At 46.1% G+C, this 23,751-nt stretch overlaps 1 protein-coding gene across 3 annotated transcripts in view; it reads left to right on the top strand.

Moving 5' to 3' along the window:
* The window catches only part of LOC138644980 (hemoglobin subunit beta-2-like), a 214,898-nt gene that overhangs the window by 62,891 nt on the left and 128,256 nt on the right, over positions 1-23,751 (top strand). For 2 of the 3 annotated variants that reach the window (XM_069733933.1, XM_069733935.1), the window contains exon 2: positions 22,849-22,981. In XM_069733933.1, the coding sequence (XP_069590034.1) occupies positions 22,902-22,981 (80 nt within the window). In that variant the 5' untranslated portion in view covers positions 22,849-22,901. Of the gene's footprint in view, positions 1-11,852; positions 11,876-22,848; positions 22,982-23,751 lie in introns of those variants that run through there. The other variant, XM_069733934.1, reaches the window with a different exon arrangement.

The following is a 23,751-nucleotide window of genomic DNA, read 5'->3' as shown; positions in this document are numbered from 1 at the left end:
GAAACCAAAACCTTAAGGTGATTAATTTGAGTAATCATGTGTTAACCAATATAGAGATTGACATCCTTCAAAAAGGCCTCATGTTCTGCCCGGTAGCTCAATTTAATAAATTTACTGCGATTAAAGATTTACATTTATTTGCCAGGAAACTCCTGTTCAAAAAACTATTTCATAATGAGGATACATCACAATTGTTTCCCACAGAGGCGGAGCAGGAGGCACTGATCATACTTGAGGAATTGGCTAAAGAACATGATGAACCAATTGGAGGTAAGGTTCCGGCCTCTATCCGGCCTAAATCGCGTAAATTCCCTCCTTTGTCGGCTTGTCCCACGATTGACGTATTTGTGAGGACGGTGAGTAAAGATTTTGACTCTATACCACGTTTTCCTAATGGTGGAAATTTGAGCAATAAGGAGATGATTGCACTCCGTGGATTACAAGATTTGAAGGACGTGGTATTTAAACCCGCCGACAAAGGGGGGAATATCGTGATATGGCCTAAAGCCCTATATGAGGGTGAGGCTTTCCGCCAGTTGGGGGACAGGGTATGCTATAGAAAAATGACGTTCAACCCACTTACCAAGTTCAAAGGGGAATTAGAAATAATCCTTAAAACAGCCCTTGAATCAAATACTATCACCAAGGAACTATTTGGGGCCTTGTGTGTACCTGAACCAACAATACCTACCCTATACCTTTTACCAAAGGTCCACAAAAATCAGTCCAAACCACCTGGTAGACCTATAATCTCCGGTTGTGGAAACTACCTGGAGAAAATTAATAGATTTATTGACTCCAAATTGCAGCCAATGGTCACTGAACTCCCTTCTCATATAAAGGACACAAACGATTTTTTAAAAAAGATTGACGGGCTACATATTGGTGGGGGGACTCTCCTGGTGTCTTGTGACGTGGAGAGCCTCTATACTAATATCCGACATGATGACGGGGTTCAAGCAGTCAAATATTATGTAGAGTCCTCAGTATTACCCGAGTCTATGAAGGAGTTTGTGGTTCGGCTGCTCGAGTTCTCGTTGTCTCATAATTTCTTTTTATTTAAGGGGTCCCTCTACCTACAGCTCCAGGGCACTGCAATGGGTGCCTCGTTTGCACCCTCGTATGCAAATCTGTTCCTGGGGCTGTGGGAGAGGGACATTTTTATGTCAGGACTTGTGCCCTCGGTGGACCGCATCCCGTTGTGGGTGCGGTTCATCGATGACATATTTTTTATTTGGCAGGGTCCTGTTGACGCATTACGAGAATTCATGGGACAGTTGAACCACAACTCACGCAATCTACATCTGACATATAAGGTCCACACTGACGAGATGGAATTTTTGGACGTATGGGTGAATAGGGACGCTGACAACTGTCTCTCCACAAATATGTTCCGCAAAAGCACGGCGGTAAATGCTTTGCTACATGCAACCTCATCTCACCCCCCTCCAATGGTCAATGCTATCCCAATTGGTCAATTTCTCCGATTACGGAGAATATGCTCCAATGATGCCGACTTTGAAGAACAGGCGGTCCTATTGAAAGAGAGATTCAGTGAGCGGGGTTATAGTCGGCGTTCCATCAAGAGGGGCTACAATAGAGCCAAATATACAACACGTCACGAGGCCCTATACGGGAGTCACCCCCAAAAATCCAATCAGAAGGTGAGATTCATTACCCAATATAATGGCCAAACTGAAATGATGAGATCGCTACTATCTAAATCCTGGGGCATATTACAATCTGATCCCATTTTGTCTCAATATGTGGGTAAGGGCCCGAACATCACGTATCGGAGATCCAAGAACTTGGGTGACTATTTGGTTAAAAGCCATTATGATTGTAAACCAACAATTTCCACATTTTTGGACAACGGCAGACCAAAAAATGGATGTAAAGCATGTGGTAAATGTGTTGCCTGTCCTAATGTAATACGGGCCGAAACATTCACTGACTCTAGTGGGGTTCGGACTTTTAAGATCAAACATGCTATTACATGTGCCACAAAGGCGGTAATTTACTATGCGGTGTGCCCATGTTCATTAATTTATGTGGGAATGACGACAAGGCAATTTAAAGTACGGGTTCGTGAACACGTAAGAGGTATAATGGCTGCCGAGACGGTTGAGAACATATCTGAATTAAAGACGTTGCCAAAGCACTTTAAAATCCATCATAAGAGTGACCCCTCTGGCCTAAAATTTGTGGGAATCGACACCATCATTCTAAATGAACGTGGAGGGGAAATTGGTGTACCACTTGCGAAACTTGAAACCAAGTGGATTTGGTTGTTGGACACAGTTACACCAAAGGGGTTAAACGAAAATATAAGCTTTGCCCCCTTTCTTTAAATTTGACCATCAGTCTGTATGTATATTTTATCTCTTGTTATATAAATTTTTTTTGGCTATTGTGTGTTTTTATATAGTAATTTTTATATAGTATTTTTAAACTTTTATCTTTTTTAATTATTTATGTCCCTTTATCTGGTTTGATTTTTAATTCTTTTTATTTGCTTTTCTCTAGTGATCTACTTACCTGTCTGTATACGTCATCTTGACTCCATGCAGCTGTGAGATGCGTCGTCCATTGTGGCGTCTGTTGTTCTGGAGTAGCTCTGTATGATTTGGACTCACTGGATGGCCGTGCTATAACGAATTTAGATATATTAGACATATATATATATGTTCATAAAAACATGATTTTAACTTGGTATTAAGTAATATATGTGACATTTTTCTTACTGTATGTATATAGCCAATGGGATATCTGGCAGTGTGGTCTCTTTATAGTTATTGTATTATGTACTATAGTACCCGCTATATTTTTTCTGTAGCACTATTATAATACCTAGATAGGTATCTGGATCATTGGATATGAAAAAAATTTTTTTGCCCTGCGATTACTCTGGGGTATACACTGCCTTGGTCCATCTGGGGCTAATTAATCTCTTCATAGATTTAATTTGTCCTCTCTAATTTAGTCCCTCTTATATATATATATATTTTTTCTTATATATTTTTTTCTTATATAATTTTCTTATATTATGATGTTTTTCCATTCATAGTATATGGATAAAGGGCTTTGCCCTGATAATGCCATAATATCCACATTCGATCCCCCTTTTTTTCCTTTTCCCCTCAGTAGTATATGGTCCAAGTACGTTACCAACACCACCTAGACACGGCCTCTGGTGGTGCGCATGCCCGGTCGGCAGGAAGGGACTCGGCCGTTCCGCGTCATTGCTGCTATGGAGACGTCGGGTACTCTGCCCCCGTACGTCCGGCGGCATGACGCGGTCGGCGGAAGTGCCGGAATGAAGGGACCGCGCATGCGCCGCCTACACCCGGGCCGTGGCGCTAGTAAAAGGGACACTATTTAAACGGCGCTTCTGCGCCCTAATAGCCATCCCCCTGACGAAGGATTTACATCCGAAACGCGCGTCGGGGCGCGTTCGCATGAGGATTAGGCTGACCCCGCTGATCTGCTTGCACAATTAAGGTATAGTGTGCTCCCCATACCACCATTTCACATGCTTGGATTAATTAGGATGCTGTGATCCCCTTGGTTATCGGTGGACACTAGTGATTCCCACGGCTTCCAACTAATAGAGTAGTATCATTGCCCGTATTTAATATTGTGCCGTGCACATTTTCGGCCGTATCTGGCTATATTGCACCTTGGCACTTTGTGTTCTGTTGTTTTATGAGTAATTTGCTAGTCTGTATAGGCAGCATCTTCTTTGCTTATTCTCCCACCAATTTTGGTAAATATTGTTGCACTATTGACACTTTATTTATATTTTGCACACTGCTGATATCTGTGTTTCTTTTTTTGTACAATTATTAAGATATTTGGGCACATTGCACTTTTAGTAGTCCAGCATACATCTATATACGGATACTCTTGTGCTGCTTATTATTTTTAAGGCTTTAGTTGGGCTACATACATTTTGTGGGAGCTACACCCCTTGCGGCTTATATATACTGTTGGGGTCAGCCTTTTACTTCAGGTTTTTCTACATTTTTTAAATTCTTTTATATATTATTATTTTTTTCTTTTCTCATGCGGATTTTTTATGAATATGTAAAATATACATCTAATTGCCACTGTATTTAATAAAGGCGTTTTTTAATACAATTCCTGTCTGGTGTTCATCTTGCTTGTATCCATATGCTGGCTCTGGTTTGATTTCTTTAATGAAAGCCTGAAGATAGAAGCTCAGGAAAGGAAACCAGGAGAACACCTAGGAGCGGTAGACACCGTTAGTAGGCCCCAACCAAACTAGTAGGCCAAATGCAGTTTAATATTAAAACTACTTAATGAAAGCCTGAAGATGGAAGCTCATGAAATTAAACCAGGAGAACACCTAGGAGCGGCAGACACCGTTAGTAGGCCCCAACCAAACTAGTAGGCCAAATGCAGTTTAATATTAAAACTACTTAATGAAAGCCTGAAGATAGAAGCTCAGGAAAGGAAACCAGGAGAACACCTAGGAGCGGTAGACACCGTTAGTAGGCCCCAACCAAACTAGTAGGCCAAATGCAGTTTAATATTAAAACTACTTAATGAAAGCCTGAAGATTGAAGCTAAGGCAAGTAAACCAGGAGAACACCTAGGAGCGGCAGACACCGTTTGTAGGCCCCGACAAAACTTGTAGCCCCAATTCAGTTTTCAAATTCCGATAGGCTGAAAACCTGACAATTGAAGCTCAGCTTTTTTAAGAGGAGGACAGCTGTATTGAGTGGCGCAGACAGACACTGGTAGTAGGCCTTAAACACAAAAGTTGACTCAATGCAGTTTAAAAAAGGTTACAGGGGTAGACGGGCAGCATTGGTGTGGTCAGCGGAGGACGATTGCAAGGGGGGACCACAGACAGACTTAGTAGGCCTAAAATAAAAAAAGTAGGCTCGATGCAGGTTTAAATAGGTTCCAGGGGTACACAGGCAGCATTGCTGTGTCAGCGGAGGACAATTGTAAGGAGGGACCGCAGACAGACTTACTAGGCCTAAAATAAAAAAGTAGGCTTGATGCAGGTTTAAATAGGTTCCAGGGGTACACAGTAGGGTTGAGTGACCTTGACTTTTTTAGGGTCGAGTCGGGTTTCGCGAAACCTGACTATCTCAAAAGTCGAGTCGAGTGGAATCGGCCGATTATCGCGAAAAGTCGGGGGTCGACCGAAACACGAAACCCAATGCAAGTCAATGGGGGAGCATAGTCGGCAGTGAGTGGAGGCCAGGAAAACACGTACAGTGCCCATTTTAATGGCAAAAAACATACATTCTTGTTACTGAAGCTTGTCAATCTAAACTTACCTTATAATAATAGTAAGGCATTGGAAATTGGGGGTCATTTGGCTAAAGTTGTGGGGGGTAGGGCTGGTTCAAGTATTTAGTGGGCCCAGGAAATCTGGACCACGTCACGGCAGTGGAGCAGGGAGAAGTAAGTATTTCAACTTTACAAGTGCTGTGATCCTGAGCAAGCAGGGGGAGCACACTCGTTGGCATTTGCACTGGCACAGGGCCCCTCAAAGTACGGCGGTGTGTTTGCACGGCGGGGGCGCCTCCCACCGGCAGCGACACTTTTGCGTACTATGAGGGGCCCTGTGCCAGTGACGTCACCAATGAGCATTCCTCCCCCCACCTGATGAAGGAACCTGCACTTTCATCTGCACCTTCCTCTTTGTCCCTGTGTAAGGTGGTATGGTATGCGGGAATGGGAACCTGACTTTCAGCAGGGTCACAATCTTGCAGTGTAGCATGCACGAGGAATGTTGCGTTATGGGTCAATGTACCAGCAGACTCATCTATCACTGGCTGGGCAATGGGCAGGATGAGGGGGAAACAGATATGGGCCCAAAGATTAAGGTGGGCTAAATGCAGTTCAAAATTGGTAACAGGACTAACCAGGGGGCATTGCTTTGTTCAGTGGAGGACAACTGGAATGAGAGGCTGACACAGAGAGTAGGCCCAAATCAGTAAGTAGTCTAAATGCAGTTCAAAATTGGCAACAGTAGTAAACAGGCGGCACAGCTTTGTTCACTGGAGGAGAACAGCAAGGAGCGGCAGACACCGATAGAAGGCCCCAACCCAACCAGTAGGCCCACTGCAGTTTTAAAATTCCGATAGGCTGAAAACCAGATAATTGTAGGTCATTTTTTGTAAAGAGGACAGCTGTATTGAGTGGCGCAGCCAGACACTACAAGTAGGGCTTACACCACAAAGTTGGCTCGACGCAGGTTTAAAAAAGGTTACATGGGTACACGGTCTGCATTGGTGTGGTCAGTGGAGGACAATTGGAAGGAAAGACCGCAGAAAGACTTAGTGGGCGTAAAATAACAAAATAGGCTCTATGCAGTTTCGATTATGTGGCAACCTGGAGAACACCTTGGAGCGGCAGACATCGTCTCTACGACCCAGACCCAACTTGTAGGCCTAATGTAGTGTTTTTTCAACAACTACTTAAGACAAGCATGAAGATTGAAGCTATGGAGAGACAACCTGGAGAACACCTTGGAGCGGCAGACACCGTCTCTACGACCCAGACCCAACTTGTAGGCCTAATGTAGTGCTGTTTCAACAACTACTTAAGACAAGCATGAAGATTGAAGCTATGGAGAGACAACATGGAGAACACCTTGGAGCGGCAGACACCGTCTCTACGACCCAGACCCAACTTGTAGGCCTAATGTAGTGTTGTTTCAACAACTACTTAAGAAGAGCATGAAGATTGAAGCAATGGAGAGGCAACCTGGAGAACACCTTGGAGCGGCAGACACCGTCTCTACGACCCAGACCCAACTTGTAGGCTTAATGTAGTGTTGTTTCAACAACTACTTAAGACGAGCATGAAGATTGAAGCTATGGAGAGGCAACCTGGAGAACACCTTGGAGCGGCAGACACCGTTAGTAGGCCCTACCGAAGTAGTAGCCCCAATGCAGTTTTCAAATTCCTATAGGCTGGAAACCAGACTATTGACGCTCAGTTTTTTTCAGAGGAGGACAGCTGTATTGAGTGGCGCAGACAGACACAGGTAGTAGGCCTTAAGGTACCTTCACACTAAACAACGCTGCAGCGATCCAGACAACGATCCGGATCGCTACAGCGTCGCTGTTTGGTCGCTGGAGAGCTGTCACACAGACAGCTCTCCAGCGACCAACGATGCCGGTAACCACAGTAAACATTGGGTTACTAAGCGCAGGGCCGCGCTTAGTAACCCGATGTTTACCCTGGTTACCATCCTAAAAGTAAAAAAAACAAACGCTTCATACTTACCTTCCGCTGTCTGTCCCCGGCGCTCTGCTTCCTGCACTGGCTGTGAGCACAGCGGCCGGAAAGCAGAGCGGTGACGTCACCGCTCTGCTTTCCGGCCGCTGTGCTCACAGTGAGTGCAGGAAAGCACAGCGCCGAGGACAGACAGCCGAAGGTAAGTATGTAGTGTTTTTTTTTTTTTACTTTTAGGATGGTAACCAGGGTAAACATCGGGTTACTAAGCGCGGCCCTGCCAGGGGTACACGGGCAGCAGTGGTCTGGTCTGTGGAGGACTAGTGGAAGGAGGGACCGCAGACAGGCTTAGTAGGCCTAACATAACAAAAGTGGGCTGTAGGCACTTTAAAATAGCTTCCAGGGGTACACGGGCAGCAGTGGTCTGGTCTGTGGAGGACTAGTGGAAGGAGGGACTGCAGACAGGCTTAGTAGGCCTAACATAACAAAAGTGGGCTGTAGGCACTTTAATATAGCTTCCAGGGGTACACGGGCAGCAGTGGTCTGGTCAGTGGAGGACTAGTGGAAGGAGGGACCACAGACAGGCTTAGTAGGCCTAACATAAAAAAAGTGGGCTGTAGGCACTTGGAATTATCTTGCAGGGGTACACAGGCAGCATGGCTATTGTCAACGGAGGCCGATTGTAATGAGTGTCTGACAGTTAGTACTCACAAAAAAAATAGATGTTAATGTCTCGCAATACAACAAAACCAAAACACAAAAGGGTGGCATACTTAGGTACAGGGGTGGGCTCCTCTGCTGAGTTTCAGACCTAGTAATTTGGCGCTAAGTATTTTCTGGTGTAAATATAGGACACTGCCCCTGACTATTTTAAGTAGCATCATACATGTCAACACATTGGTATTGTCAGTGCCAGGCATTGAAGGATGTCAGCGCATAGACTAAACATTGGTGGAGCTGTGAGAGATAATTTTGCAAGTGGTAGAGCACTGTTTGAGCTGGGGGGGACTCTCTTGTGGCCGGCAGTACAGGCCCAGGGCCCCTCATGTTACAACGGTGTGTCTGACGTTGGGTGCGCACCACCACCGCCAGAGACACTTTATTGTACTATGAGGGACCCAGTGGCAGTGCCGTTGACCAAAAGCGTGCACACCCACCTCTTCAGACAAACGGCATTCTCACGGGTGCTTGCGCCCCGTGGGGGGAGTTTGGCCATTTAGGGAGGTGTAAACATGTCGTATGCTGGAAAAACAGCTGCTGCTAATTACGAGATTGGAAAAGTCAGTCAGAGCAGTCCACAAGCAAGACCTTTTCATAGGAAGGCTAGGTGTCAGCCGGGAAAGGTGGGGCAAAAGAATTCGAAATCCAGTTGTGGTTCATTTTAATGAAGGTTAGATCATCAACATTTTGGGTAGCCAGACGAGTCCTTTTTTCGGTTAATATTGAACCTGCAGCACTGAATACTCTTTCTGATAGCACACTAGCTGCTGGGCAAGCAAGCTCCTGCAATGCATATTCTGCCAATTCTGGCCAGGTGTCTAATTTGGATGCCCAGTAATCAAATGGGAATGACGGTTGAGGGAGAATGTCGATAAGGGATGAAAAATAGTTAGTAACCATACTGGACAAATGTTGTCTCCTGTCACTTTGAATTGATGCTGCAGTACCTGTCCTGTCTGCGGTCATAGCAAAATCACTCCACAACCTGGTCAGAAAACCCCTCTGTCCAACGCCACTTCTGATTTGTGCACCTCTAACACCTCTGGCCTGCTGCCCCCTGCAGCTCGTGTGATAACGATCACCGGTGCTGTGTGCTGGGAATGCCTGAATCAAACGGTCAACAAGAGTTGATTGTTTGGTTGATAATATTTGTTCCAAGTTCTCATGTGGCATAATATTTTGCACTTTGTCTTTATAGCGAGGATCAAGGAGGCAGGCCAACCAGTAATGGTCATCGGCCATCATTTTACAAATGCGTGGGTCCCTTTTGAGGATACCTAAGGCATAATCCGCCATGTGGGCCAAAGTTCCAGTTGTCAAATCTGCGGTTGTGCTGGGTTGAGGGGCAGTTTCAGGCAAATCTACGTCACTTGTCTCCCTAAAAAAACTGAACCCGGCCTTGCAACACCACCAGTTGCTATTGGCCCCGGAGAAGCTTCCTCATTAAAAAAAACAGTCATCCCCATCATCCTCCTCATCCTCCTCCTCCTCCTGTTCGACCGCTACCTCGTCCTGTACACTGCCCTGACCAGACAATGGCTGACTGTCATCAAGGCTTTCCTCTTCCTCTGCTGCAGACGCTTGCTCCTTTATGTGCGCCAAACTTTGCATCAGCAGACGCATTAGGGGGATGCTCATGCTTATTATGGCGTTGTCTGCACTAACCAGCCGTGTGCATTCCTCAAAACACTGAAGGACTTGACACATGTCTTGTACCTTCGACCACTGCACACCTGACAATTCCATGTCTGCCATCCTACTGCCTGCCCGTGTATGTGTATCCTCCCACAAAAACATAACAGCACGCCTCTGTTCGCACAGTCTCTGAAGCACGTGCAGTGTTGAGTTCCACCTTGTTGCAACGTGGATGATTAGGCGATGCTGGGGAAGGTTCAAAGACCGCTGATAGGTCTGCATATGGCTGGAGTGTACGGGCGAACGGCGGATATGTGAGCAAAGTCCGCGCACTTTGAGGAGCAGGTCGGATAACCCCGGATAACTTTTCAGGAAGCACTGCACCACCAGGTTTAAGGTGTGAGCCAGGCAAGGAATGTGTTTCAGTTGGGAAAGGGAGATGGCAGCCATGAAATTCCTTCCGTTATCACTCACTACCTTGCCTGCCTCAAGATCTACAGTGCCCAGCCACGACTGCGTTTCTTTCTGCAAGAACTCGGTCAGAACTTCTGCGGTGTGTCCGTTGTCGCCCAAACACTTCATAGCCAATACAGCCTGCTGACGCTTGCCAGTAGCTGCCCCATAATGGTACACCTGGTGTGCAACAGTGGCAGCTGGAGTGGTTGTGCGACTGCGGTCTGTGGACGAGCTTTCGCTTCTGCAGGAGGACGAGGAGGAGGAGGGGGTGCGAACGGCTACAGCCAACTGTTTCCTAGACCGTGGGCTAGGCAGAACTGTCCCTAAATTGCTGTCCCCTGTGGACCCTGCATCCATCACATTCACCCAGTGTGCCGTAATGGACACATAACGTCCCTGGCCATGCCTACTGGTCCATGCATCTGTTGTCAGGTGCACCTTTGTACTCACAGATTGCCTGAGTGCATGGACGATGCTCTCTTTAACATGCTGGTGGAGGGCTGGGATGGCTTTTCTCGAAAAGAAGTGTCAACTGGGTAGCTCGTAGCGTGGTACAGCGTAGTCCATCAGGGCTTTGAAAGCTTCGCTTTCAACTAACCGGTAGGACATCATCTCTAACGTGATTAGTCTAGCTATGTGGGCGTTTAAACCCTGTGTACGCGGATGCGAGGCTAAGTACTTCCTTTTTCTAACGAGAGTCTCCTGTAGGGTGAGCTGGTCTGTAGAGCTGGAGATCGTGGAACTAGCGGGGGTGCCGGTGGACATGGCAGACTGAGAGACGGTTGGAGACAGTATTCTTGCCAGTGCCCTACATGCAGTGTTTCCACCTACAAAACTGGTGATTCCCTGACCCTGACTGCTTTGGCCTGGCAACGAAACCTGCACAGATACTGCAGGTGGTGCGGAAAATGGTGGCCTTACAGTGACGGAAGGGATATAGCGTTGCTGAGTAGCTTCATTGGCCGAGGGTGCAACAACCTTAAGGGACGTTTGGTTTTTAGTCCAGGCTTGCAAATGCATGGTGGTTAAATGTCTATGCATGCAACTTGTATTTAGACTTTTCAGATTCTGACCTCTGCTTAAGGTAGTTGAACATTTTTGACAGATGACTTTGCGCTGATCAATTGGATGTTGTTTAAAAAAATGCCAGACTGCACTCTTTCTAGCATCGGATACCTTTTCAGGCATTGCAGACTGAGCTTTAACCGGATGGCCACGCTGTCCTCCAACAGGTTTTGGCTTTGCCACGCGTTTTGGGCCAGATACGGGCCCGGCAGATGGAACCTGTTGCGATGTTGATGCCTGCTGCGGCCCCTCCTCCTCCGCTTCAGAACTACTGCCGCCTGCACCCTGTTCCCCCAATGGCTGCCAATCAGGGTCAACAACTGGGTCATCTATGACCTCCTCTTCTATCTCGTGTGCAACTTCGTCTGTGTCACCGTGTAAGCCGGTGGTATAGCATTCGTGACGGGGCACCATAGTCTCATCAGGGTCTGATTCTGGATCAGTACACTGCGAGGGCAATGTTGTGGTCTGAGTCAAAGGAACAGCATAGTAATCTGGCTGTGGCTGTGCATCAGTGCACTCCATGTCCGATTCAACTTGTAATGGGCATGGCCTGTTAACTGTTTTCACTTTCTAACCCAGGAACGGTATGTGTAAAGAGCTCCATGGAGTAACCCGTTGTGTCGCCTGACGCATCCTTCTCTGTTGTTGTTTTTGCTGAAGAGGACAAGGAAGTGACTTGTCCCTGACCGTGAACATCCACTAACGACGCGCTGCTTTTACATTTACCAGTTTCAGAAGAGGAGGCAAAAGAGCTAGAGGCTGAGTCAGCAAGGTAAGCCAAAACTTGCTCTTGCTGCTCCGGCTTTAAAAGCGGTTTTCCTACTCCCAGAAAAGGGAGCGTTCGAGGCCTTGTGTAGCCAGACGATGAACCTGGCTCCACAGCTCGAGACTTAGGTGCTACATTGTTTTTCCCACGACCACCTGATGCTCCACCACCACTACCATCATTACCAGCTGGCAATGAACGCCCACGGCCACGACCTCTTCCACCAGACTTCCTCATTGTTTTAAAAACGTAACCAAAGTAACGGTATTTGTTACTGTAAAACAACTTACAAGGTGAACTCTAACTTCTGTAGGATTTAGATATCCCTTTATAGCTGGGTGAGACTGCAAGGAAATTCAGGCACAATGTTACACACTCGGTTTTCTGTGGCACCAAATGAGAGAGATGCCACACACGCAGGACTGTCACTCAAGCACAAATGGCAATATTAATCTCCCACTATTCATTTTTTTTTCAGGGAGAATTTAAAAACCAAAAAAAAAAAAAATTGGCTTTCTGTGGCCCACAATTTGAGAGATGGCACACATGACTGGCACAGAAGCACAAAGGCCAATATTAATCTCCCACTGTTGATTTTTTTTTTCAGGGAGAATTTAAAAACCAAAAAAAAAAAAAAAAAAAATTGGCTTTCTGTGGCCCACAATTTGAGAGAGATGGCACACACGACTGGCACAGAAGCACAAAGGCCAATACTAATCCCCCACTGGTTTTTTTTTTCAGGGAGAATTTAAAAACCAAAATAACCAAAAACAGACACTAGGCTTTCTGTGGCCCACAATTTGAGAGAGATGGCACACACGACTGGCACAGAAGCACAAAGGCCAATATTACTCTCCCACTATTTATTTATTTTCAGGGAGAATTGAAAAACCAAAATAAAAAAAATAAAAAAAATACTAGGCTTTCTGTGGCCCACTATTTGAGAGAGATGGCACACACGACTGGCACAGAAGCACAAAGGCCAATATTAATCTCCCACTTTTTTTTTGTTAGGGAGAATTGTCAAGAAATCAGGGCCAGTATTACACACTAGGCTTTCTGTGCCCCAAAATTGGAGAGAGATGGCACACACAGGACTGGCACTCTAGCAGAAATGCCAATCTTAATCTCCCACTACTTTTTTTGTTAGAGAGAATTGCCAAGAAATCAGGCCCAGTATTACACACTAGGCTTTCTGTGCCCCAAAATTGGAGAGAGATGGCACACACAGGACTGGCACTCTAGCAGAAATGCCAATCTTAATCTCCCACTACTTTTTTTGTTAGGGAGAATTGCCAAGAAATCAGGGCCAGTATTACACACTAGGCTTTCTGTGCCCCAAAATTGGAGAGAGATGGCACACACAGGACTGGCACTCTAGCAGAAATGCCAATCTTAATCTCCCACTACTTTTTTTGTTAGGGAGAATTGCCAAGAAATCAGGGCCAGTATTACACACTAGGCTTTCTGTGCCCCAAAATTGGAGAGAGATGGCACACACAGGACTGGCACTCTAGCAGAAATGCCAATCTTAATCTCCCACTACTTTTTTTGTTAGGGAGAATTGCCAAGAAATCAGGCCCAGTATTACACACTAGGCTTTCTGTGCCCCAAAATTGGAGAGAGATGGCACACACAGGACTGGCACTCTAGCAGAAATGCCAATCTTAATCTCCCACTACTTTTTTTGTTAGGGAGAATTGCCAAGAAATCAGGGCCAGTATTACACACTAGACTTTCTGTGCCCCAAAATTGGAGAGAGATGGCACACACAGGACTGGCACTCTAGCAGAATGCCAATCTTAATCTCCCACTACTTTTTTTGTTAGGGAGAATTGCCAAGAAATCAGGGCCAGTATTACACACTAGGCTTTCTGTGCCCCAAAATTGGAGAGAGATGGCACACACAGGACTGGCACTCTAGCAGAAATGCCAATCTTAATCTCCCACTACTTTTTTTGTTAGGGAGAATTGCCAAGAAATCAGGGCCAGTATTACACACTAGGCTTTCTGTGCCCCAAAATTGGAGAGAGATGGCACACACAGGACTGGCACTCTAGCAGAAATGCCAATCTTAATCTCCCACTACTTTTTTTGTTAGGGAGAATTGCCAAGAAATCAGGGCCAGTATTACACAATAGGCTTTCTGTGCCCCAAAATTGGAGAGAGATGGCACACACAGGACTGGCACTCTAGCAGAAATGCCAATCTTAATCTCCCACTACTTTTTTTGTTAGGGAGAATTGCCAAGAAATCAGGGCCAGTATTACACACTAGGCTTTCTGTGCCCCAAAATTGGAGAGAGATGGCACACACAGGACTGGCACTCTAGCAGAAATGCCAATCTTAATCTCCCACTACTTTTTTTTGTTAGGGAGAATTGCCAAGAAATCAGGCCCAGTATTACACACTAGGCTTTCTGTGGCCCACTATTTGAGAGAGATGGCACACAGGACTGGCACAGAAGCACAAAGGCCAATATTAATCTCCCACTTTTTTTTGTTAGGGAGAATTGTCAAGAAATCAGGGCCAGTATTACACACTAGGCTTTCTGTGCCCCAAAATTGGAGAGAGATGGCACACATAGGACTGGCACTCTTGCAGAAATGCCAATCTTAATCTCCCACTACTTTTTTTGTTAGGGAGAATTGCCAAGAAATCAGGCCCAGTATTACACACTAGGCTTTCTGTGCCCCAAAATTGGAGAGAGATGGCACACACAGGACTGGCACTCTAGCAGAAATGCCAATCTTAATCTCCCACTACTTTTTTTGTTAGGGAGAATTGCCAAGAAATCAGGGCCAGTATTACACACTAGGCTTTCTGTGCCCCAAAATTGGAGAGAGATGGCACACACAGGACTGGCACTCTAGCAGAAATGCCAATCTTAATCTCCCACTACTTTTTTTGTTAGGGAGAAATGCCAAGAAATCAGGTCCAGTAGTACACACTAGGCTTTCTGTGCCCCAAAATTGGAGAGAGATGGCACACACAGGACTGGCACTCTAGCAGAAATGCCAATCTTAATCTCCCACTACTTTTTTTGTTAGGGAGAATTGCCAAGAAATCAGGGCCAGTATTACACACTAGGCTTTCTGTGGCCCACTATTTGAGAGAGATGGCACACAGGACTGGCACAGAAGCACAAAGGCCAATATTAATCTCCCACTTTTTTTTGTTAGGGAGAATTGTCAAGAAATCAGGGCCAGTATTACACACTAGGCTTTCTGTGCCCCAAAATTGGAGAGAGATGGCACACACAGGACTGGCACTCTAGCAGAAATGCCACTCTTAATCTCCCACTATTTTTTTTTAGGGAGAATTAAAAAAAAAAAAAAAAGAGGATGATAGACACTAGGCTTTCTGTGCTCCACAATTGGAGAGAGATGGCACACAGGACTGGCACTCTAGCAGAAATGCCAATCTTAATCTCCCACTATTTGTTTTTTAGGGAGAATTAAAAAAAAAAGGATGATAGACACTAGGCTTTCTGTGCCCCACAATTGGAGAGAGATGGCACACAGGACTGGCACTCTAGCAGAAATGCCAAGATTAATCTCCCACTATTTTTTTTTTTTAGGGAGAATTAAAAAAAAACAAAAAAAAAAACAGGGACTGTCCTACAATTACTATCTCCCTGCAGTTATCTCAGCAATGTATGGCAGGCAACAATAACAAGGAGTGGACTGCTGCACAAATTAAATAAAAAGTGTGGACAAACAAACAAGATAGCTGTGCAGAAAGGAAGGAACAACAGGATTTGTGCTTTGAAAAAAGCAGTTGGTTTGCACAGAGGCGTACACACAGCAATGCAGCTATCAGGGAGCCTTCTAGGGCAGCCCAATGAGCTACAGCGCTAAGGGAAAAAAATGTAGCTTCCACTGTCGTTGCTAACAAAAGGTGGTTTTGGACAGTGGAAATCGCTACAGCACAAGCGGTTTGGGGGTTAATGGACCCTGCCTAACGCTATTCCTGCTTCTGACGAAGCAGCAGCAACCTCTCCCTATGCTCAGATCAGCAGCAGTAAGATGGCGGTCGGCGGGAACGCCCCTTTATAGCCCCTGTGACGCCGTAGACAGCAAGCCAATCACTGCAATGCCCTTCTGTAAGATGGTGGGGAACAGGACCTATGTCATCACGCTGCCCACACTCTGCGTCCACCTTCATTGGCTGAGAAATGGCGCTTTTAGCGTCATTGAAACGCGACTTTGGCGCGAAAGTCGCGTACCGCATAGCCGACCCCACACAGGGATCGGGTCGGGTTTCATGAAACCCGACTTTGCCAAAAGTCGGCGACTTTTGAAAATGAACGATCCGTTTCGCTCAACCCTAATACACAGGCAGCATTGGTGTGGTCAGCGGAGGACAATTGGAAGGAGGGACCGCAGACAGACTTACTAGGCCTAAAATAAAAAAGTAGGCTCGATGCAGGTTTAAATAGGTTCCAGGGGTACACAGGCAGCATTGGTGTGGTCAGCGGAGGACAATTGGAAGGAGGGACCGCAGACAGACTTACTAGGCCTAAAATAAAAAAGTTGGCTCGATGCAGGTTTAAATAGGTTCCAGGGGTACACAGGCAGCATTGGTGTGGTCAGCGGAGGACAATTGGAAGGAGGGACCGCAGACAGACTTAGTAGGCCTAAAATTAAAAAAAATAGGCTCAATGCAGGTTTAAATAGGTTCCAGGGGTACACAGGCAGCATTGGTGTGGTCAGTGGAGGACAATTGGAAGGAGGGACCGCAGACAGACTTACTAGGCCTAAAAAAAAAGTTGGCTCGATGCAGGTTTAAATAGGTTCCAGGGGTACACAGGCAGCATTGGTGTGGTCAGCGGAGGACAATTGGAAGGAGGGACCGCAGACAGACTTACTAGGCCTAAAATAAAAAAGTTGGCTCGATGCAGGTTTAAATAGGTTCCAGGGGTACACAGGCAGCATTGGTGTGGTCAGCGGAGGACAATTGGAAGGAGGGACCGCAGACAGACTTAGTAGGCCTAAAATTAAAAAAAGTAGGCTCAATGCAGGTTTAAATAGGTTCCAGGGGTACACAGGCAGCATTGGTGTGGTCAGTGGAGGACAATTGGAAGGAGGGACCGCAGACAGACTTACTAGGCCTAAAAAAAAAGTTGGCTCGATGCAGGTTTAAATAGGTTCCAGGGGTACACAGGCAGCATTGGTGTGGTCAGTGGAGGACAATTGGAAGGAGGGACCGCAGACAGACTAAATAGGCCTAAAATAAAAAAGTAGGCTCGATGCAGGTTTAAATAGGTTCCAGGGGTACACAGGCAGCATTGCTGTGGTCAGCGGAGGACAATTGGAAGGAGGGACCGCAGACAGACTTACTAGGCCTAAAATAAAAAAGTTGGCTCGATACAGGTTTAAATAGGTTCCAGGGGTACACAGGCAGCATTGGTGTGGTCAGCGGAGGACAATTGGAAGGGGTGTCTGACACAGTTAGTAGTCCAAAATAATAAATTGATGTTAATGTCTGGCAAAAAATTAAATTAACAAATAAACAGGTGGCATACCTAGGTACAGGGGTGGGCTCCTCTGCTGACTTTCAGACATTGTTATTTGGCGCAAAGTATTTACTGGTGTAAATGTAGGACAGGGCCCCAGTATATTTTTAGTAGCATCATACATGTCAGCAAATTGGTATTGGCAGTGTCATTAAAGGATTTAACCGCATAGACTAAACAGTGGTGGAGCAGTGAGAGATAATTTTGCAAGTGGTAGAGCACTGTTTGAGCTGGGGGGGAACACTCTCTCGTGGCCGGCGGTACTGGCCCAGGGCCCCTCATGTTACAACGGTGTGTCTGACGTTGGGTGCGCACCACCACCACCAGAGACACTTCATTGTACTATGAGGGACCCTGTGCCAGTGCCGTCGCCCAAAAGTGGGCACACCCACCTCTTCAGCCAAACAGCACTTGCACGGGTGCTTGCGCCAAGTGGTGACCACGGCCCCGTGGTGGGAGTCAGCCCATTTAGAGAGGTGTAAAAATGGCATATGCTGGACATACAGCAGCTGCAAATGGAGAAATTGGAACAGTCAGTAAGACCAGTCCAAAAGCAAGACCTTTTTACTGGAAAGCTAGGTGTCAGCCGGGAAAGGTGGGGCAAAATAATTAGAAATCCATGATTGGTTCATTTTAATGAAGGTTAGATCATCAACATTTTGGGTAGCCAGACGACTCCTTTTTTCGGTCAGTATTGACCCAGCAGCACTGAATACTCTTTCTGATAGCACACTAGCTGCTGGGCAAGCAAGCTCCTGCAATGCATATTCTGCCAATTCAGGCCAGGTGTCTATTTTGGATGCCCAGTAATCAAATGGGAATGACTTGTGAGGGAGAACATCGATAAGGGAGGAAAAATAGTTAGTAACCATACTGGACAAATGTTGTCTCCTGTCACTTTGAATTGATGCTGCAGTACCTGTCGTGTCTGCGGTCATTGCGAAATCACTCCACAACCTGGTCATAAAACCCCTTCTGTCCAACGCCACTTCTGATTTGTGCACCTCTAACAACTCTGCCATGTTGCCCCCTGCAGCTCGTGTGAGAACCATCACCGCCGCTGTGTGCTGGGAATGCCTGAACCAAACGGTCTACAAGAGTTGCTTGTTTGGTAGCCAATATTTGCTCAAGGTTCTCATGTGGCATGATATTTTGCAATTTCCCTTTATAGCGTGGATCCAGGAGGCAGGCCAACCAGTAATCGTCATCGGTCATCATTTTGATAATGCAGGGATCCCTTTTTAGGATACGCAAGGCGTAATCCGCCATGTGGGCCAATGTTCCAGGTGTCAATTCACTGCTTGTGCTGGATTGAGGAGCACTTTCTGGCAAATCAACATCACTTGTCTCCCTCAAAAACCCTGTACCTGACCTTGCAACGCCACCAGTTTCTATTGCCCCCTGAGAAGCTTCCTCCTCCCATAAATATTCATCCCCATCATCCTTCTCGTCCTCCTCCTCTTCGTCCACTACCTCGTCCAGGAGACTTCCCTGAGCAGACAGTGGCTGACTGTCATCAAGGCTAGCCTCGTCCTTGGCTGCAGACGCCTGCTCCTTTACATGCGTCAAACTTTGCATCAGTAGACACATTAGGGGGATGCTCATGCTTATGATGGCGTCGTCTGCACTAACCAGGCGTGTGCATTCCTCAAAACACTGAAGGACTTGACACAGATCTTGTAGCTTCGACCACTGCACACCAGACAACTCCATGTCTGCCATCCAACTGCCTGCCCGTGTATGTGTATCCTCCCACAAATACATAACAGCATGCCTCTGTTCGCACAGCCTCTAAAGCATATGCAGTGTGGAGTTCCACCTTGTTGCAACGTCGATTATTAGGCGGTGCTGGGGAAGATTCAAAAATCGCTGATGGTTCTGCATACGGCTGGAGTGTACAGGCGAACGGCGGATGTGCGAGCAAAGTCTTTGCACCTTCAGGAGCAGGGCGGGTGCCCCCGGATAACTTTTCAGGAAGCACTGCACCACCAGGTTCAAGGTGTGAGCCAGGCAAGGAATGTGTTTCAGTTGTGAAAGGGCTATGGCAGCCATAAAATTCCTTCCGTTATCACTGACTACCTTGCCTGCCTCAAGATGTACACTGCCCAGCCATGACTTAGTTTCTTGCTGCAAGAAGTCGGACAGAACTTCCGCGGTGTGTCTGTTGTCGCCCAAACACTTCATTTCCAACACAGCCTGCTGACGCTTCCCACAAGCTGTTCCATAATGGGACACCACGGTTGCAACACTGGCAGCTGCGGATGGAGTGGTTGTGCGACTGCGCTCTGTGGACGAGCTTTCGCTTCTGGAGGAGGAGGAGGAGGAGGAGGAGGGGCAAATGCCTACAGCCAACTGTTTCCTAGACCGTGGGCTAGGCAGAACTGTGCCACTATGGCTGTCCCCTGTGTACCCTGCATCCACCACATTAACCCAGTGCGCTGTGATAGAGACGTAACGTCCCTGGCCATGCCTACTGGTCCATGTATCTGTTGTGAGGTGCACCTTTCTACTGACTGATTGCCTGAGTGCATGGACAATGTGGTCTTTGACATGTTGGTGGAGGGCTGGGATGGCTTTTCTCGCAAAGAAGTGTCGACTGGGTAGGTCATAGCTTGGTACTGCGTAGGCCATCAGGGCTTTGAAAGCTTCGCTTTCAACCAACCGGTAGGGCATCATCTCTAACGAGATTAGTCTAGCAATTTGGGCGTTCAAACCCTGTGGACGCGGATGAGAGGATGAGTACATCCTTTTCCTAAGGAGAGTCTCTTGTAGGGTGAGCTGGACTGGAGAGCTGCATATGGTGGAACTAGCAGGGGTGGTGGTGAACATGGCAGACTGAGAGAGGGTTGGTGATGGTATTCTTGCTGTTGGCCTACATACAGTGTTTCCTACCAAGAACCTGGTGATCCCCTGACTGCTTTGGCCTTGCGACGATACCTCCACATTTGCTGCAGGTGGTGTCGTAAACGGTGGGCTTACAGTGAGGGAAGGAATGTAGCATTTGGTAGTTAGTCCAGGCTTGCAAGTGCATGGTGCTTAAATGTCTACGCATGCAACTTGTATTTACATTTTTGACATTCTGGCCTCTGCTAAAGGAACTTGAGCATTTCTTACAGATCACTTTGCACCGATCATTCGGATCTTGGTTAAAAAATTGCCAGACTTCACTCTTCCTACTATCGAATACCTTTTCAGGCATTGCACACTGAGCTACTGTAACCGGATGACCACGCTGTACTACAACTGTTTTTGGTTTTGACACATGTTTTTGGCCAGATACGGGCCTGCCAGATGAAAGCTGTTGCGATGTTGATGTCTGCTGCGGCTCCTCCTCCTCCGCTTCAGAGCTACTGCCAAATTTTGCACTTTCCGAAGAGGAGGCGAAAGAGCTAGAGGCAGAGTCAGCAAGGAAAGCCAAAACTTGTTCCTGCTGCTCCGGCTTTAAAAGCGGTTTTCCTACTCCCAGAAAAGGGAGTGTTCGAGGCCTTGTGTAGCCAGACCATGACGCTGGCTCAACAACTCGAGACTTAGGTGCTATATTGCTTTTCCCACGACCACCTGATGCTCCACCACCACTACCATCATTACCAGCTGGCAATGACCGCCCACGGCCACGACCTCTTCCACCAGACTTCCTCATTCTTGTAAAAATGTAACCAAACTAACAAATGTTATATGGTACTGTAAAACCAGTTAGAAGGTGTACGTAAACTTGTTGTGAGTTTAAATCTCCCTTTATAGGTGTGTGAGACTGCTGGAAAAATCAGGCCCACTGTATTACACAACACAGTTTGAGTGGCAGAAAGTGGATGACAGATATGCCACAAACAGGACTGACGCAGATGCACTCAGTGGCAATATAAATCTCCCTTTTTTAGGTGTGGGAGAATGCAGGAAAAAATCAGGCCCACTGTATTACACTACACAGTTTGACTGGCAGACAGTGGATGACAGATATGCCACAAACAGGACTGACGCAGATGCACTCAGTGGCAATATAAATCTCCCTTTTTTATGTGTGGGAGAATGCAGGAAAAAATCAGGCCCACTGTATTACACTACACAGTTTGAGTGGCAGAAAGTGGTTGGCAGATATATCAAAAAATACAAGGGCTGTAGTAGAATTTCAATCTCCCTACAATGATCAAAAGACAAGTATGGCAGCAATAAAAATGACTGCTGCACACAAGAGTGTGGACAAAGAAACAAGAGAACTGTGCAGAAAAGAAGGAGCAACAGGATTTTTGCTTTGAAAAAAGCAGTTGGTTTGCACAGCGGCGTACAAACAGCAATGCAGCTATCAGGGAGTCTTATAAGCTACAGAGCTAATGCACAGAAATGTAGCCTCCACTGTCCCTGCAAAGAAAAGGTGGTGTTGGACAGTGGAAATCGCTACAGCACAAGCGGTTTGGGGTAAATCTTCCCTTCCTAACAATATCCCTGCTTCAGACGAAGCTACAGCAACCTCTCCCTATGCTCAGATCGGCAGAAGTAAGATGGCGGTCGGCGTGCACGCCCCTTTATAGCCCCTGCGACGCCACAGAAAGCAAGCCAATCACTGTAATGCCCTTCTCTAAGATGGTGGGGACTGAGACCTATGTCATCACGCTGCCCACACTCTGCGTCCACCTTCATTGGCTGAGAAATGGCGCTGAACGCGTCATATGAAACGCGACTTTGGCGCGAAGATCGCGTTCCGCATGGCCGATCCCACACTGGGATCGAGTCGGGTTTCATGAAAGCCGACTTTGCTGAAAGTCAGCGACTTATGAAATTGGCCGATCCGTTTCACTCAACCCTACTCAGGACCACTCTCTGCTGAGCAGTGAATACAATTGAATCCAGTCTACAACCTTGGCCTTTCCAGCCCAGACATCGTGATGCCCAAGTCTCAGCTCAAATTAAAATATTGCTCAAATTGTATTTATCTCACACAATAATGTAACAAGTAGATAAATAGCAGACTAATAGAGACTGAAAAAAAGACTGCAATTTGCAAACACTTCTGTGAAAATATCTCTCCAACTGCATCTAACAATTCGTGGATGCCTTGCTGGGAATGCGCGCCTCACACTTTGAGAAGCACTGGTTTGGGACATAAGTTTGACTTTTTCAGGTCAAACTTGGTGTAAATCCAACCTACCGTAATTTGACTCAGGTTCATGCTGACAAAATAAAAAAAAGAAAACCATATTTCGATGCACACTGTTCACCATGGTGGCAAAGTAATTAATCAAAACCAATAACAAAAATTTAAGAGGCAAACATAGGAAAATGTTCTGTGGTTTTACGCAAGTTATTAGCTCTCAAAGTTTTTCTTAAATCCGCAACTCATACATTATCTTAAGAGATTAAATATATTTGCTTTGTTTTAAAGTGTTCCAATGACAAGAATCTATTTAATTTTTTAAATGTAAAGCTGACTGCTTCATTGGTGTCCTCTATTGTCACTTGTCACTAGGAAGTACTTGGCTTGGAAAAGTTGTAAAGCACTACTATAACCCAACAGCAACAATGGAGCAATGGACTGCTAAGGAGAAAACTGCTATTTCCTCTGTCTGGGCAGACATTAATGTTCAAGATTTGACGGAAAGGTAAAAACATGAGCATATTAGATCTCATTTATTAAACATATTTTATTAAAATTGTTTTACTTAAAGTATCATTTAAAATGTTGTTACCGTCTGCAGAATAGATTTTCAATTTCCTTAATTCTTTCCTGTTGCATTATGTAGATCAGATTACTCTGTTGTTCAAAAAAGTTGGCTCACTTGGTGAAGTGGATTCTTTAAACTGTAGGTCAGAAGGAGCAACACGGATCGAAGGAGATCACGCAGCAGGGCAAGACTTGCTGGTTGGCATTTTGATCAGCTAGGACCAAAACTTGCAGCAGATAAATGGTTAAAGGAATATTCTCAAATTAAATTTCTTTAGTAATATAGCATGAAAATAAGCAAGTTTCATATTGACTTGTTTTTTTTATATCTGCTGTCATTCTCTTGCTATGGCAACTTTATCATTCAAAGTATACAGCTGTTTTCCATGGAGCTCAGCTACTAGTACCAGTCCAGATCCTGGACATTCCAGGAGATGGGCTAGCTTCTAACATACCAGCCACCTCACTCCAGTCTATCGAATTCAATACAGAATTTATTTGCTCACATCACTCCACCTTTCTTTTAGCTCCTAACAGACTGCTGTTATAAATCTTAGGCCGGCATCACACATCTATATATATATAATCGTATAAGGGGCACTTCCGTCTGTTTGTCTGTCTGTCACGATCAATCAGCGATGGGCACAGTCCGGCCGCGAAATGGCCGCTCCCTACTCCCCCCCAGTTAGCGCCCGCTGCCCACATAGC

The sequence above is a fragment of the Ranitomeya imitator genome, chromosome 7, assembly GCF_032444005.1.
Source record: "Ranitomeya imitator isolate aRanImi1 chromosome 7, aRanImi1.pri, whole genome shotgun sequence".
Taxonomy (NCBI): domain Eukaryota; kingdom Metazoa; phylum Chordata; class Amphibia; order Anura; family Dendrobatidae; genus Ranitomeya; species Ranitomeya imitator.
Note: the sequence above shows the minus strand (reverse complement) of the source record. Positions and strands in the feature narration are given on the sequence as shown.